The following is a 16,282-nucleotide window of genomic DNA, read 5'->3' as shown; positions in this document are numbered from 1 at the left end:
GCAGGGGTGCATATGTTCTTTTGAATCAGCATTTCGGGTTTCTTCACAAGTATTCCCAGAAGTGGGATCACTGGGTCGTCAGGCAGTTCCATTCCTAATTATTTTTAGGAAATTCCACACTGCTTTCCACAATGGCAGCACCGATCCGCATTCCCACCAATAGTGCACTAGGGTTCCCTTTTCTCCACATCCTCACCAGCATTTGCTTGTTGATTTATTGATGATGGCCATTCTGACAGGTGTGAGGTGTTATCTCATTGTAGTTTTAATTTGCATTTCTCTGATGATTAGTGATGTTGAGCATTTTTTCATATGTCTATTGGCCAGCTGTAAGTTTTCTTTGGAGAAATGTCTATTCAGATCCTCTACACCGTTTTTAATTGGATTGTTTGTTTTTGTGTTGAGTTTTAAGTCTTCCATAAATTTTGGATATTAACCCCTTATCAGACATATCATTGGCAAATATGTTTTCCCATCCAGTGGCTGGTCTTTTCATTTTGCTGATGGTTTTCTTTGCTGCACAAAAACTTTTTAGTTTGATATAGTCACATTTGTTTATTTTTTCTTTTGTTTCCCTTGCCTGAGGAGATATAGCAGAAAAAGTGTTGCTATGTGAGAAATGTCTGAGATTTTACTGCCTATGTTTTCTTTTAGGATTTTTATGGTTTCAAGTCATACATTTGAGTGTTTAATCCATTTTGAGTTTGCTCTTGTGTATGCTGTAAGAAGGTGGTCTAGTTTCATTCTTTGCGCATATCTGTATGTTGACTCATTTTTAAAACTACCTTACTATTTACCAAGTGTGGCCAAATAGGTCTGAATCCTTGATCTAATTTTTTAAGGCATAATAGCACCAGGACTTTAAAAGTTCTGTAAAATTCATGCTTTATAAGAAATGATAAGAGTCCCTTTTATTCCAAGGTGCCATTTTTATTAAAATGTTTCAAACATTTATTGCCAAAATAACACATGCTCTTTATTTTAAAAAAAGGACAAGCAATACGGAAGTATATAAAGTAAAAACTGAAAGTTCCCTACAATCGGGGCCCAGCTCATTCCGCACAGAGAGTGTCTGCTGACAGCGCTATGTTCGTATTTCCAGATCTGGATTTGTTACATTCAGCCTTCTCTCTTATTTAACACTATACTGGGAGATGCTTTAACATCAGTACATACAGAGACACCTTATTGTTTCACAGTGTTTCACAAAACAGAGGTACCATGATTTGTTTCCTTATTGATGGACATAAAGAAAAACAAAATTGAAGAGATTTTTTTTTTTTGTACATATATCTCTGCACATTTGTGCGAACATTTCTCTAAGGCAGATTTGTAGAAACTGAATTAACATGTCAAGTGTAAAACATGTTTTACATTTTAATACACTGTGTTCAAGTTTCTAAATTTTACAATTTTTCCTGAGTTTTTCGTTAGTTTGTGGTAGTTGAATTTTATTTAGTTTGTTTTAGCTAAAGTGTAACCTTTAGAAAGCTATTGACATCGTTTGGAGAAGCCCCTGTATAGGGAGCAAAAGAAGCTGAGAAACCACAAAGGATGCCCCTGAGAAAATGAATGAGAACAAAAAAGTGTGCCCTCATCAAGGAAAAAAAAAATGAGTACTGGCTGTTCAAAACCACATGAGGAAAGATTAAAAAATAAATAAAAGCCTTAGTTTTAAGTGATGTAGGTAGAATGTACCATTCATATGTGGATCCTTATCTCCTAAAGTAATTTCATACGGCAGTATTTTTAATATTCCAATTTCTTATGAGTTTCAAGTATTTCATGATTTAAGCCTATGTATTTCTCACAAAGACTTATGCTCCTCAAGATTAGAGATGATGTTTTGGAACAAAGAGTGCTTTCAACAAATCTATTCAACAAATCTGCCCTCCATAGTCCAACTTTCCTGCCACTAGACAGAAGTGACTATATTGCATATGACAATAAAGGGACAAGGTCCTTTTACTTTTCAGATGTCCCCAAACAGAGAAACGTATTCAAATTTCCTTAAGCTGAGCTTTCAGAAAAGTGTGAAAGAAGCTGTGTGTGCATTTTTTTCCTTCTCTCTAAAGTGCACTCCTTCCTTGTTCCTTTTACAGTATTCCTGTCTAGGTGATGAAGTTTCTTCTAAGTGCACAATAACCAAGAGGTCTCTCTCCTGGCTGAATTCTTCAAAGCCAAATAAGATATTTCCCATGGCAAAAAGATTTTCCTTTCTACTTACATTCAAAAGGTCTTTTCCCACTCTAAGTTCTCTGCTGTTGACTGAGGTAAGCCCATGTGCAAAGGGCCTTTCTGCCTGTCTTTCTCTCCAGCATGAACTCTCTGCTGCTGGTGAAAGAATGAGCGGCCGCTGAAGGCTTTCCTGTAGTCCGTGCTTTCAGAGCTTCTCTCCAGCACCGCTCCTCGGGTTGTCAAGGGAAAGATAATCTGTCACAAAAGGCTTGCCCACGTTATCTGCTCTCAAAGGCTTTTCTCTCTAGTGTGGATCTTATTATGCTGGACAAAAGCAAAGGCCTTTCCACATTCACTGCACTCACAGGGCTTCTGCCCAGTGTGTCTCCTTGTGTGTTTAGCGAGGAAATAGCTGTAGCAAAAACCTTTCCCACATTCTTTACACTCAGAGGGCTTTCGTGCAGTGTAGGTCATACTATGCCGGAAAAACTGCGTGGTAGGTGAAAGTCTTTCTGCATTCACGGCACTCGCAGTGCTTCTCCCCCGTGTCAATCTGCTGCTGGCATGTGAAGTGTGACTTATGGGTGAAGATCTTCCCACACTCCACGCACTCATAGGGCTTCTCCCCCGTGTGAATCCTTATGTGCCGACCTGGAGCTTTTCACAAAAGGCTTTCCCACACTCCTGGCATTTGTAAGCTTTCACTCCAGTGTCATGTCAAACAAGGAGGCACTTGTTAAACACCTTCCCACATCTTTTGCATTTGTAGAGGGTCTTCCTTGCATGAACCAAGATGTCTTTATTTGGTCCTTGTGAATCACATTCATAGAGAGTATCTCCTGCAGAATCTTGCTTCTGCAAAACCCTTGAGTGCAAGCTGTCACCTGCCCCCATGCCACTGTGTTGAAGGCTCATCTTCCTAAGGATGGTCTCCTTGCGGGCAACTCTAGCTGGCCTCAAATTCTCTTCCTGCATTTCCAACAACCCTTCCTGATCTCTGACTTGCTCTAACCTGGACGACCTTCTGGGTCTCTGAGTCAGTCTGCCCTGGAGCAAGCCTCCCTAAGACAAAGCTGGCTGCTTTTGCATTTTACATGTCACCCGGAAAAGGTGGCTTCAGCAAGAGACTCTTCCTTGCCTCTTACATGTTCTTGGGCTGTTACATCAACTCTGATTTGGGAACCACAAGCCCCAGTGAGACCAGGAGTTTGCAGTGACACTTCAGGATAGAGCCCTCTGGGCCTGGTCCAGCTGCTTCCACCCCTCCCAAGCGAAGGTCACAGACAGGCACACACTGCTGCCCGGAACTGCTGCAATTCTGTAACGCAAACGCCCACGCAGGCGCTGGCTTCCGCCTGTGCAGGGTGCGCTGCAGATCCCTGAAAGCATTGTGCTCAGCCTCCACCAGCAGGACTACAAGTCCCAGGCCTTTTTTTTTTTTTTTTTTTTTTTTTAAATATCTGGGAATTGAATTTTCAGTTTTTCTGGAAGGAAGCTCACACGTGTGTTTGGAAGTTTACTCTGGTTGTGTCAGGGAAAGCCTCCAAAAATGCACGTGAACGTGCACGTGAACATGCATGCAAGGAATTTGTTCACGCAGGGTATGGGTAAAGAAGGAGTACTATTTACCGCTGTATTTTAACTGCTGACCTACTTCAAATTGCACCCAGGGCCTGGGTGCTAAAGTCAGTCGGTCCAACTATTGAGTATTGGAGAAGGCATGGAAATTCAGGATCTCTTTTACATTGCTGATGGTTCTGTCATTAATGAAACCGTGTTAAAAAGATTTTGCTTTGCCTTCTTAAAGTCTTTGCAAAAAAGAAGTTTTTCCACAATTGTCCCAGGAGACATGTACAAGAATATTTACAACAGCCAACAGGGAAGGGAGTGCAGGAGAGAGGATGGCCGAACAGCTTCTCCCCAGAATGGAACGTTATTCTGCAGCCCGCGGGTGCTCTAGTCCACTGCTATAATGGGGGAATCAGACGAATCACACTTTATGCTGCAGAATCTTCCAGAATTAAGGGCCCAGCAGCACCAAGTGCCCCTGGAGCTGGTGAGGGGGGAGAGCATCTGTGGATGACGGCGAGAGCAGTTTGAGCAGGACCCTGGTGCACTGCCCTCCCCCGCCCAAGCCGGGGCTGGTTGCTAAAGTGAGGAGAGGACCTCTGGGACTGGAGAAGGAGAGGCGAATTTGAAGGTGCTGGGAAGCAGTGGGAAGAAGAGGGTTGAGGGTCACTGACACTCGGAGTGCAGGGACTCCCACCTGTCTTTGCCGACCCTGGCAACTGTTTGGAATGTTCTCTTCTGAGAATCTGACCAGCTCAAGAGGAGAGACACGTTGATGCTGATATTGCTCGTTTCCCAGCCAAATGGCTGGCAGGTCAAATTTAATGAAAACTCACACTCTATTTTTCTATCTTATGTTCTGGTCAGAACCTCCATCTACAATGCTGATGGAGAGATGTGGCAGAAAAGTGCTCCTTTCACTTTCCTGATGTAAATAAATCTAATATTTTATAATCGAAACTACACATAGTATGGATTTTTGTTGCTCTTACCTGCTTGATCACTTTTATTAGTGATTTAATATTATAATATTAAATATTAGTGTCAGAGAACTGAAAGACCAAGCAGGCACACCACATGGGAAAACCTGACAGAATTTTCTCACCCACAGGATCCAGGGGCAATCAGCACAGCCAGGATACAAGGCAAAGAGGTCAGCTGTGTTTTCGGGACAGTAGGACCCTCCCCAGCATGGCAAGCAGTAGTGGATGGCCACGGCTCAGGCAGCTCTTCAGGAGCTGGTCTGAATAGGCGCTGGCCAGGTGCCCCATCAGTATCATGATGCTACACATTTTACACAAAGTTCTCTCCAGCAGTGGTTTTTGAAGTGTGGTCCTTGGTTTAGCTATATTGACTTTAAAGAGTTCAAGAAAGGCTGATCACTCTAAAATGGCATCATAACCATGATCATGTGGGCAATTTCATAATAAATTATCTGTGCTCTTGGAAAAGATTAGTTTTTTTAAATGAATTTATCTTTTAATATACAGCTTTAATGAAATATAATTGTTTCTGAAATGATTAACGTTTTCAGTAATTCGAACCATCAGCAGCATCGCTTTTAAATAATCTGAATAGGAAATTGGCATAAGTTAGGTCACGTTAATAGCTATCTCACACTCAGAGCCTGCTCTCTGGGGGTTCTCAGGGGGCTTCTGACAAGGGCTCCAGTGTCAGCCTGGGCCACTGCAGGCAACTAAACCATTGTGAGTGTAGATTGTCACCCGTAATTTTTGGTCCTTGGACATACTCATGGGCAGAGTGTCACCATCATTCTTCTGCCTTCCTGTAGCTCTGCAGTCCAAGTGTGAACATAGGCTTTTTCTCTAACAGAAGACCAGGCTGGAGTTTAACATGACGGCTGATGGCTGGGGATTGTAGAGGGACTTCGGCACAGAGAATAACTTACAACTGGCTATGGACGATGGGTGTTCTTAAGCCCTCAGTTCCCAGTCTGTCTTCCTGGGAATCCATAGGACTGGCTTTCTGTTCAGAGACCATTCTCTCCACTTAAGGAAGAGGCCAGGCTTCCTCTGCCACCTAGAAATGCACTAAACATGCCTCAGTTCCCCAGAATCTAGGCCCAAGTCAAGGTTCTGAGAGAGGAATCCATCTCAGGCCTGTGTTCCCCATTTTCTGTTCTCATCTTTCACCTTTAAGAGTGATCGATTTGTGTAGCATCGGCTTCTTTTAGTGGAGACTCGACCCCCATTCACACAGTATTGGCCTTACCTTATGTCTCCAATAGTACATCCCTTTAGGATACAAAAGAACAACATGTCTACATGATGTTGTTCTATTGTAACAACAAACCCACATTTACTGTTATGGGTTGCAGCTGTTGGAGTCCCAACCTGTGAATATGACTGTATTTGGAAATATTGTCCTTGCAGATGATCAAGTTAGGTTGAGGTTATTAAGGTGGACCCTACTCTAGTATGACTGTGTTATTATTTTTTAAAAAAAGTTTTAGGGGAAAAAAGAAAGCTTCTTTCATTAAAAAGGGTGATTATCCTGGGAAAGAATAATATTTTCAAAAAATGATATTTTTAACAAATAGTGCTGGGACAACTGAATCCACATGAAAAAGAAAGGTGGATTTGTACCTTACACAAAAATTAACTCAAAATGGGTCATAGACCCAAATGTAAGAAATAAATCTATAAAACTCTTAGAGGAAAACATAAGAGTAAATTTCTGTGATCTCTGGATAGGTAATCGTTTCTTAAACATGGCACTGAAAGCATGAGCAACAAAAGAGTAAATAGACAAATTTAGCTTCATTAACATTAAAAACTTCTGTGCTTCAGAGGACACCATTGATAAAGTAAAAAGACAACCCATACAATAGGCGAAGATATTTGCAAATTATGTATTACATTTGAAAAGGATTTGTATCCAGAATATGTATATAAATAAATCTTACAATTTAATAATCAAAAGACAAAAAGTCCAATTAAAATGGACAAAGAATTTGAATAGATATTTCTACATAAAAGATATACAACTGGTCAATGGCACACATGCAAAAAAAAAAAAAAAAGCAGCAGCTTAACGTTTTTAGCCATTAAGAAAGTGAAAATCAAACCCACAATGAGATACCACTTTGCACCTCCTGAGATGACTTAAAATTCAAAATTAATAACAGGCATTGATGAGAATGTGGAGAAATTAGAAACCTCACCATCACTGGTAGGAATGTAATGGTGCAGCCATTGTGGAAAGCAACCTGGTAGTTCCTCCAAAAATTTTTTTTAAAAAAGATTTTATTAATTTATTTTTAGACAGAGGGGAAGGGAGAGAGAAAGAGAGGGAGAGAAACATCAATGTGTGGTTGCCTCTTGCGCACCCACTACCGGGGACCTGACCTGCAACCCATGCACATGCCCTGACTGGGAATTGAATTGGCGACTCTGTGGTTCGTAGGCTGGTGTTCATTCCACTGAGCCACACCAGCCAGAGAAGTTCCTCCAGAATTTAAAGATGGAGTTACCAGGGGGCCCAGAAATTTTATACCTAGATAGATGCCCAAAAGAAATTTAACATCATATCCACACCCAAAAATCTGTACATGAGTGTTTAGAACAGCATATTTCATAATAGAAAAAAGTGGAGACAACCCAAATGTCCATCAACTGATAAGCAAAATGTGGTATATCCGTAGAGTGGAATATTATTCAGCCATAAGGAATGACATATTGATACATGCTACACAATATGGATGAACCTTAAAAACATCATGCTATGTGAAAGAAGCCAGACACAAAAGAACACATATTGTATGATTCCATCTACATGAATTGTCTAGAATAGGTAAATTTATAGAGACAGAAAGCAGGGTTGGGGTTGGGAGGAAGGGGCAGTGATTGACTGCTAGTAGGTATGGGGTTTGTTTTGGGGGTGAGGAATCTGTTAAAAAATTAGATTGTAGTGATGGTTGTACAACTCTGCGAATACACTAAAAACCATGGAATTGTATACTTTAAATGGGTGAATTTCATGTATGGGAACTCTATCTTAAATTATTTTAAAAGTATCATATGTAAGTGTTCCAAAAACATTTCAGTTCAGGTAATAGACAATAACATAATGATCACCTATTACTCACCATGCAGCTTAATAAAGAAAATGGAACACATGTGATGGAAACCACTTGTGTATTTCCTCTTGATTCAGTTAAACTTATGTCACCTCTGGAAGTAATAAGTTGTTTATGAGAGGTGAACTTGATATTTATCATTTCTTGAGTGTTTCATACATTTGCTACATTTGTATTTATATATGTCTATATACGAAAACAAGCATTTATTCATAAACATTACATAATATTTATATTCACACATTACCCCTTTTATGTTTACCTTTCCAAAGGCTAGTTTGTCCAGTTTTGAGCAACACCTTGCATGGGACCTCCGCAGCATGACCCGAGCTGCGCTCCCCCAGGCCCTGTGGGAATCTCCTTCCCGCAGCCCCGTGGGAAGCGAAGCTGATGCAGCCGACAAACCACAGGATCAAACAGGAAATTCAGCTTCCTGGAACCACAGCTGCTCTGTCACCTCTATTTCTCAGTGGTCTCCCCTTCTTTTAGGAGGTGTTTCATTATGGCTAACTGGTAAGCTCCATGTTTCAGCTATTTTAAAAGCATGCATTTTATTCTCTAGGTCTGTTCAGTTGCCATTTACTAGAAACAGAGTATCTCTAGCACTATGCCTCAGAATCCGCCCCGAGTGCAGATATGTAGCAGTGAGGAATCCCAGTTCTGTCACTGAGGAGCCCTGGGGCAGGTCGGTTCCACTTGGGCGGTCCCAGAGCCAAGCAGGGTGACTTCGGGCTTCTCTCCCACTCAGCAGCACGTCCTGCATTGGTTCCTCTGTGCTGATAGGCCTGTAGTCTTCCCCCAAATATATGCAAAGACTCAGAGACACCCTCCCCCACAGCATGGGATCCATCTACCACGAATCTGTGTAAAGCGCAGAGGAAGAGGAGGAGGAAGAAGAACTTCCGGTGTGAGTCCACCCAGGGCCTGCTGTGGAGCCGCGCCTTCCTCTCCCTTCTCTCTGGTGATGTGAGAGGAGGGGAGCAGAGGGTTCGGGAGCAGGTCTGAGAAATGGCAGAGAACTCAGTGGCACGGCGCCCTGCTCAGATAGTCCCCTCTTGCTGCTGCCAACCCATTGCCTAGTGGGGCCGCCATTCCTACCTTCAGTCACATCCCGCAGGTATCTTGGATGCAACGAGTCCTACTCCTGCCACCGCCGCAAGCCTGTGACGCTGGCCCTTCAAACACTTCTGTAAGGAGAGGGCGGAAGAGAAACTGAAAAAACTGATGCGCCCTGGGCTTTTAGCAACAGGGTCCCGTGACATGCAGGCAGGAAAATGAAAATCGAAATTGTGACTTTTAAAGAGACTGACATGGGTGATATATTTTAATGCCAGCACATTTTCCACCTTAAGCAGAAAAAAGAAAAAAAAAAAGCAAGTTCAATAAAAGGGAAGGTCGTGCAATGTCTTTAGAGGTGAGTTCAAACAGCTTTGTGTTGGTGGTCTTTTGATTACCCCCGCCCCACCCCCTCACCCCGCCCCCCTATCCCAGCCTCTTAGGAGAGTGGAGCCCAATGGGGGCTCAAGAATGTATTTAAAGGAAAAGGAAACAAAGAAACAACTAAATCTCCCCAGGCGCTCTGGGCATCAGCCAGATCCTAGAAGCTTTTAAATTCAATTTCCTTCTTTCTCCTGTGCACCAAATCTCTTGAAGTATCCACCCCTTCCAGACTCAGCGTGCCCGCTGTTTTTCACTTCTTTGCAGGTGTCTTGCCCCTGCCTGAAATGTTCTATTCCTTCTCTAAATGTCCAAGGCCCAACTAGAATGTCATTTCCTCCAAAAATATCCGTTCTCTTTCATTGTCCATATTAGGAATAAAGTCTCCTTTATATTTCTCTAGTCCTTCATCCTTTATTTCGTAGCTTTGCTTTTCGCCTGCTGCCTGGCGATAAGGCTAATGCTGTGCACCGCCTGACTCTCTCCAGATGATATGCTTCTGTTGAATTCATCTTTGTATCTCCCAGAGTAAGAAACACTGTGCCTTGCGTGTGGTCTATGAGCAAATACTTGTCTAATTTAATCTGTCTTATAACTCAGCAAAAGGTGTGATGCACCCTTTTGACTGACTAAGGGGAGTGTGGCACAAAGACGAGAATGACCTGCCCGAGCAGAGGTCTTTCACTGCCACTTACTGCTTCAATAAACGGAGAGCCCCACCAACAACAAACAAACCCCCCCAAACACCAGCACAGCATCACCTTTGGTCATCTGTTTTGGGAGCTCACTTCCCTTCGTGTGGACAGCTTTCTCTGCCTCAGGAGAGCGGTTCACTTCCAACACCAAAACAAATCATTAACTTCTGCCACAGTTTTAGGACAAGTTCCTCCCCCTCTTCGGCGTGTGGGAGTTGTCTTTGGGCCTCCGAGCTGCTGTGAAAAGCTCATCCCCTGCCTCTGAGATGCCCAGTGGACTCTGAAGCCCCTCCCTGTGGTGGTTGCTGTGGGGAGAATGAGTTCCTGTTCTTGTCAGAAAATATTCATTCTGACTGTAGGTTTCCCATGTGCTTTTTGTCTGTTCTACTTGTCTGCCATTTGCTGACAGATTGCCTGACTCCTCAATTATTCATATAAAAATAAATAAATGTTTATTTCTTAACTTGTTTTTCATTACCAGGCCAACAGCAGATGCTTCGGAGGTTGTTAGATGTCAAAGTCTTTCTTTGTAATATCCCACTAAAAAGATTCACGAATAGGAAACAGGAAGCTTCACTGTTTCTTGGTCAAGGACCGTTTGGTAATTCAAAGTGAGGAGGCGTGGGTTTGAGATGGGACTGACTTGTTAAACAACCTTAGGAAATCCACTTCACACTTTGGTTTCTTTGCCTGGAAAATGAGAGATTAGATCCGATTACCCAGATCTATAAATTTCCCCTTTACCACTTTTAGGCTATCTCAGTCAGCAGTGAGACTATGAGATATGGGCCGTATAAGTCGAAGAGTGAAAAATTAATATATCTCAGGATAGGAAGGAAATAGGAAAGAGAAAAGGCTGTCAGAGCAGAATTCATTAATTCATAGAACCATAATTACATTTATAACTCCAGTTTGGGATTTAAAGGGAATATATCAGATGGACCACTGCATTCCATTTTAATTCAATATATCTCAGGATCCCCTGCTTCCAAACTCTCAAAGTCTTGGTCAGCGAGTCTGGTCCAGCCTTGGCAGTCTTTAGTTGTCTGGGTAGGGGTGATCTGGCCCATCTCTAAGAACTCATTAACATCTCCCACTTCTACCCTTCACAAAGCCATTGCCAGCCATAGGACATGGGCTAGAGGAAGGATGGAGGGGTCCTGAATATGATCCATACTAAAGTCTAAGGAGGGGATTTCTCAAGTCATGCCTTTCCATTCTGGGCTGTCCCTGTCCTTGCCCATAGCTACTTTGTGTTTTCTTGTCCAATTAAAAGCTGCTGCATAACGTTGCCCAAAGCTGCCAACTTGGAGACTAGTTTATTAGTGGCTGGACGTGTGTGGCTGTTGCTAGACGAGAATTTAAACTATCCTTTTACCGGTTTTTTGGCCTCCCTTCCAGGAGGGGAGTTAATGAAGTTCATATGGGAATGCCCTAGAGCTTTTTTGACCTTCGGGAGAGGTTAGACTGATTGCTGTGGTGACGGTCTCTGATGAGCCTTATGAAGACAGTCAGACGCATTTCAGACAGCCTGCTCTCTCTCATCAGACCCTTCATAAAACAGTGTTCAGTTTTATAGGTTTTTCCCCTAATAAACTCCTCTTTAGGATTTGATAGAGAAAAACTCTCTCTTTTTTAAAATCCTCACCTGAGAACACTTTTTTGTTGTTGTCGTATTAAGAGGAAGGGAGAGAGAGAAAAAAAACATCTATGTGGAGAGAAACATTGATCTTCACTCGTATGTGCCCCGTCTGGAGATCAAACCCGCAACCTGAATATGTGGCCTGGCCAGGAATCAAACCCATGATGCTCGAACCCATTGAACCACGCTGGTGAGGGTGAGAATAATTCTTCATCACTCCAGTACTCATAGTATATCCCAACACTCCAGCACAGGGCTTCCCTGGGGAATTCCCTCTTCAATATTCTCCATAAAGAAAAATATATCGCCTTCAAACCTCTCAGCTGGTCTGGTCCCCACGTATTTCTCGAGCAGCCCTTTTGATTTATTTATGTATTTATGTATGTATTTATTTATTTTTTAAGGGTTTTATTTATTTATTTTTAGAAAGAGGGGAAAGGAGGGAGAAAGAAAGGGAGAGAAACATCAATGTGTGGTTGCTTCTCGCACGCCCCTCGCTGGGGACCTGGCCCACAACCCAGGCAGGTGCCCTGACTGGGAATCAAACTGTTGACCCCTTGCTTTCCAGTCTAGCACTCAATCCACTGAGCCACACCAGCCAAGGCTGATTTATTTATTATAGCTTAATTGATGGACTTTAGTTCTGGCCAAGATAGAATAGCTGCATTTCTCACTAGTCCTCCCTCCTACAACTAAAAATTTCCCAGACATTACACAATAAGCACAGTAAGACTCTGGAAGGTGGAAGGAAGAAGCTGGACTGCCTCAAGCCTCAGGGCGTGGAGAACAACACCACGGTGAGCTCCTTGGGTTTTCCTTTTGCCTCCCGTATGTCCCAAATGGCAGGCTGATAGAGACGCCTTTAAACTTGGAAACCCCAACAGGCAAAGACCAAGAAAAACCCCTCCCCACAATTCTCTCTCTAGTGAGAGACCAGGAAAAGAGTAGCCTAAATAGAACAGAAAATCTTTTTGATAATACCTGGCATACTGCAGCCACATACCAAGGGAGAAACAATGATCAGCGGGTGGTGACAGATGCGGAAAGTACAGAGTGAATGAAGAGAGGCCAGGTGACGGCAGGGGCAGGGCCTAAACAGGCGCAGGGTCTTGAGTAACAGACAAAGCACCATTGTCAAATCTTTGGGCTTTCTTTCGTAGATTTAGGGGAACTACAGGCATGACTTAAGGAAACAACAGCATCAGATTTGAGTTTTAGGTGGGTCATTCCAGAGGCTCATGGCGGGGAGCGGCTGTGGCAGTGTCCCACGTGAGGGATGGTGAAAGCTCCCTTTGGGCAAGGACACTGGTGATGTGGAGCTGGTGACGAATTCCAAAAATTTAAGGATTTAGTAAATGGCTGTTGGGCATGGTCGTGAAGAGAAACTAGGTATCAAGAATGGCTTCTAGGTTTCTAACTTGAATGACTATGCAGGTGCAGTGTCACCAGCATAAATAGAAGGCACAAGGGGAAGAGTGGGTTTTGGGGGTGGAAGTGTCGATTTCAGCTTTGAACGTGCTGAGTTGGAAGTGCCTGTGGGTCACCCAAGGAGAGAGCTTCCCCCATATCATCCGTTGTGCAGGCCAGAAAGGATCTGTCAGAGCTGGAAGTAGATTAGTACCCAATTAGCATGGCATTGCCAACTTGGGACTCCTGGTCCTATGCAAATGAGTCCAGGGTGCGTGGTCATAACTGGAGGAGGGTTATTCCGTCCAAGTGCAACCAGGGCCTTTCTGTCATTTTCTTTCCCTGGTACTATGCTTCTAAGAAAGAGCCCAGGAATTCTTTTTTTTTTTTTTTTTTTTTTTTAGACCTGGGCACCGAGTGTCTATGTAGTACACTTAATTAGATGAAATTAAATTCCCAAGGAGCTCCTCGTTTGACTAACACCCTTTGAGCAGAGGTAAGGATTTTTTAAGAGACCATTCAAATGGGAGCACCCCTACACCTCCTCCCCAAGTACCCCTCTGATATGTGCCAGGAGAGGGAAAGAGTGAGTCACTGCTGCAACAGCAGACATTTAAGATGAGAGCTGGAGAAGACACTCGTTTTAGTTTTAGTTGAGTTGAAGGAAGAAGAGAACTTTTGCCTATGAAAGAAAAACGATAGCACTCAGCCTAAACCCCATTGCTATCACCAGCTGGGACTGCCAGAGACAAGCTTGACAGCGCGCCCTCCCCTGGAGACCCAGCCATTCCTAATTCCCGGGGGTCGCGAGGCCTCTCCGCAGAGGCGGCCAGCAGCATCCAGACCTACAGATCTGCAGACGTCACATTAGCAGCCCAGGAGCTCAGCTCCCAGACCTTGCAGAACCTCCTTTGTGCACAGGAGCAGGGAAGGTGTGGTTCATACTCACAACCCCTGATAATAAAGGCAGTCACTGGGAAAAGACACAACTGCAGCCCTATAGTCCCACAGAGGTGATGGTGAAATTAATTAATCAAACATTAATGCTGTGCCTTAATCCAGAAAAGAGATAAGGTGGTTGCTTATGAGTTAAAGGGATGCCTCATGATGAGGAAGAGCAGGGTGGGTGGGTTTTAAAATTAAGTTGGTTATTAATGATTTGTTAAGTCCCAGTGGTTTGTGAAACTGCAGCTGGTGCCTCAGGGAACAGGAGGATCCATGAAACACTGTCCCTACATTCAAAAGGTCTGCAGTGTGGAAGGGAAAGAGCTATGTACATAGGTGGAGGCGAAGTCTAGAAGTTGTTATTAAAATCGTTCCACACCCTTTGAAGTCACAAAGGAGATATTCAAAGACATAGGATAGTCAGGATACTTATATTTACATAGTGATTCTATCCGTTTTAAGTCACTTACAAGATTTGGTTCTTAAAACAGCCCTTTGAGGTTGATGAGCAGGTGGTATAACTCAAAATTGCAGAGGAAGACACTTAGTTCAGACAACTCCCAGGGCATGAGGCTACAAGACTTAGAATTGGCAGGGGCCGTGCCACAGCTCCTTGGCTTGCCTCGTGGAAGGAGCTTGCCGGTAACGTGCAATGAAGACCACTGGACCAAAAGAGACACTGCTTGCCCAGGGATGCAAAAGGGGAGCAAAACAAGGAGAAGGAGCAAAGTGATGAATTTTCTCTTCTTGAGTTTCCCTGGCTCTGCAGGAACAAATGTATGGCACTCCCTGGTGCCTGGTGCCCCTAACTATTGGTGTAGGCTCCCTGCCCCTGGAAATTTCTTACCTAGTGGTTTCTTGGAACCCCCCAACCCCCCCACCCCACCGCACTTTCATTTACATAGACTCCTTAGGCCCATGAAAACAGGCATCTCACAGGATACTTTGGCACCCTCTGCCATGGACAAGGGGAAGAACAGCCCCTTTCTTAGTGACACATTCAGTTACAGGAGGCCTTAAAGTAGGGAAGGGATAATAGATCTTCCGGTTTTTATTTAAAGCCCTGTGTCTCACCAGGATCCAGGCTTTGGACTGTGTCTAAGGCGTGGAAGCCAGGATGCGTTCAAGTGACACGTGTCATTCAGGACCTGACGGGGGCAGGGATTCGGAGAGCCAAGGCTTGTTCCTCCATCAGCCTGTCAGCACCCTGCGCTGTCTTTTCTTAGGGACACTTCCTTCCTGGGCTTTCCAGTCTCTCCAGTGAATAGGTTTCTGGCAGGCCTGCCCCATCTAGGTCCGACATGGCCAAATTCCACTTTTTACAATAAAGAGATGGAAGGAGAGCAAGGGGAATGCAAGATACAAAACAGCAGCTCTGAGGTGCAGGAGTGAGAGATCTGAGCCCAGTAAAATAGCCCAGAAAGGGAAGTGGAGGGGATCCTGATGGAGAGATGGGGCGGGATGGAGACTGTGGGAAGTCAGGGCTTCCTGGGACTGGGCAGAACAGCCAAGCTAGTGAGGAAGGATCCGCAGAGCCTAGTGTTTGGACCACTGGGAAACAGTCTGAGAGATTAATGAGGTCAGATGGCAGATTAGGGCCTGAAAAGGACCATTTGGTTCTTATAAACATGAGCCAACTCCCCCAGTCCTCAAGAAGCAGGGAGGAACCCAGAGGGTTGAGAATAACTATAGTGTTTATTAAACTCTTTTCATTTGGGACAAGATGAAATTTTGTGGATAATATGGCTAAACTGTAAACAGTTGTGGCAGTTTAAAAAAAATGGCCCCACAGTCTTTGAGATTCCTCCCACTGAGAGTTGGGGGTCCACGTTACCTCCCCTTGCCTCAGGGCAGGTGTGTGACTGCTTCGACCAGTAGAGCACGACAGAGGTGGCGCTATTGACTTTTGAGGTTAGACCTTGAAAGGTCTTGCACAGTTCTCTTGGGGTACCAGCTACCATGTAAAATATCTAATCACCCCAGGACAGCCAGGATGGAGAGGCCAGGGGAAGGCTCTCCCGTGGACAGGCACAGCGGAACTCAGCTTCCCAGCCACCCCTACCAAAGCCCCAGACATGCAGTTGAAGCTGTTGGACCCTCCAGGTCAGCCCATCTGCCAACATAGAGCCACTGACTGCAACAGGGAATGCACAAGAATAAAGAACTCACTGCTATAGCCTAACTTATATCACCCCCCCAACCCCAGGACCCCAGAACATGACTGTATTTGAGGACAGAGCTTTTCAAGAGGTGATTAAAGTAGAATGAGGTTATATGGGTGGGTCCTAACCCAATATAAGTGGTGTCCTC

The 16,282-nt window shown here is 44.0% G+C and overlaps 1 protein-coding gene across 1 annotated transcript; it reads right to left on the bottom strand.

The window, feature by feature from the left end:
- Positions 1–2,466: 2,466 nt before the first annotated feature.
- ZNF80 (zinc finger protein 80) lies at positions 2,467–3,093 on the bottom strand. The gene is given in 3 exon segments (XM_054577254.1): positions 2,467–2,662; positions 2,664–2,829; positions 2,832–3,093. Coding segments are annotated over 3 exon segments (624 nt in total).
- Between the last annotated feature and the right edge of the window lie 13,189 nt (positions 3,094–16,282).

The sequence above is a fragment of the Pteronotus mesoamericanus genome, unplaced genomic scaffold (assembly GCF_021234165.1).
Source record: "Pteronotus mesoamericanus isolate MK-2021 breed Mesoamerican mustached bat unplaced genomic scaffold, CSHL_Meso_final contig_42, whole genome shotgun sequence".
Taxonomy (NCBI): Eukaryota; Metazoa; Chordata; class Mammalia; order Chiroptera; family Mormoopidae; genus Pteronotus; species Pteronotus mesoamericanus.
This window is presented reverse-complemented; position numbering and strand designations above follow the sequence as displayed.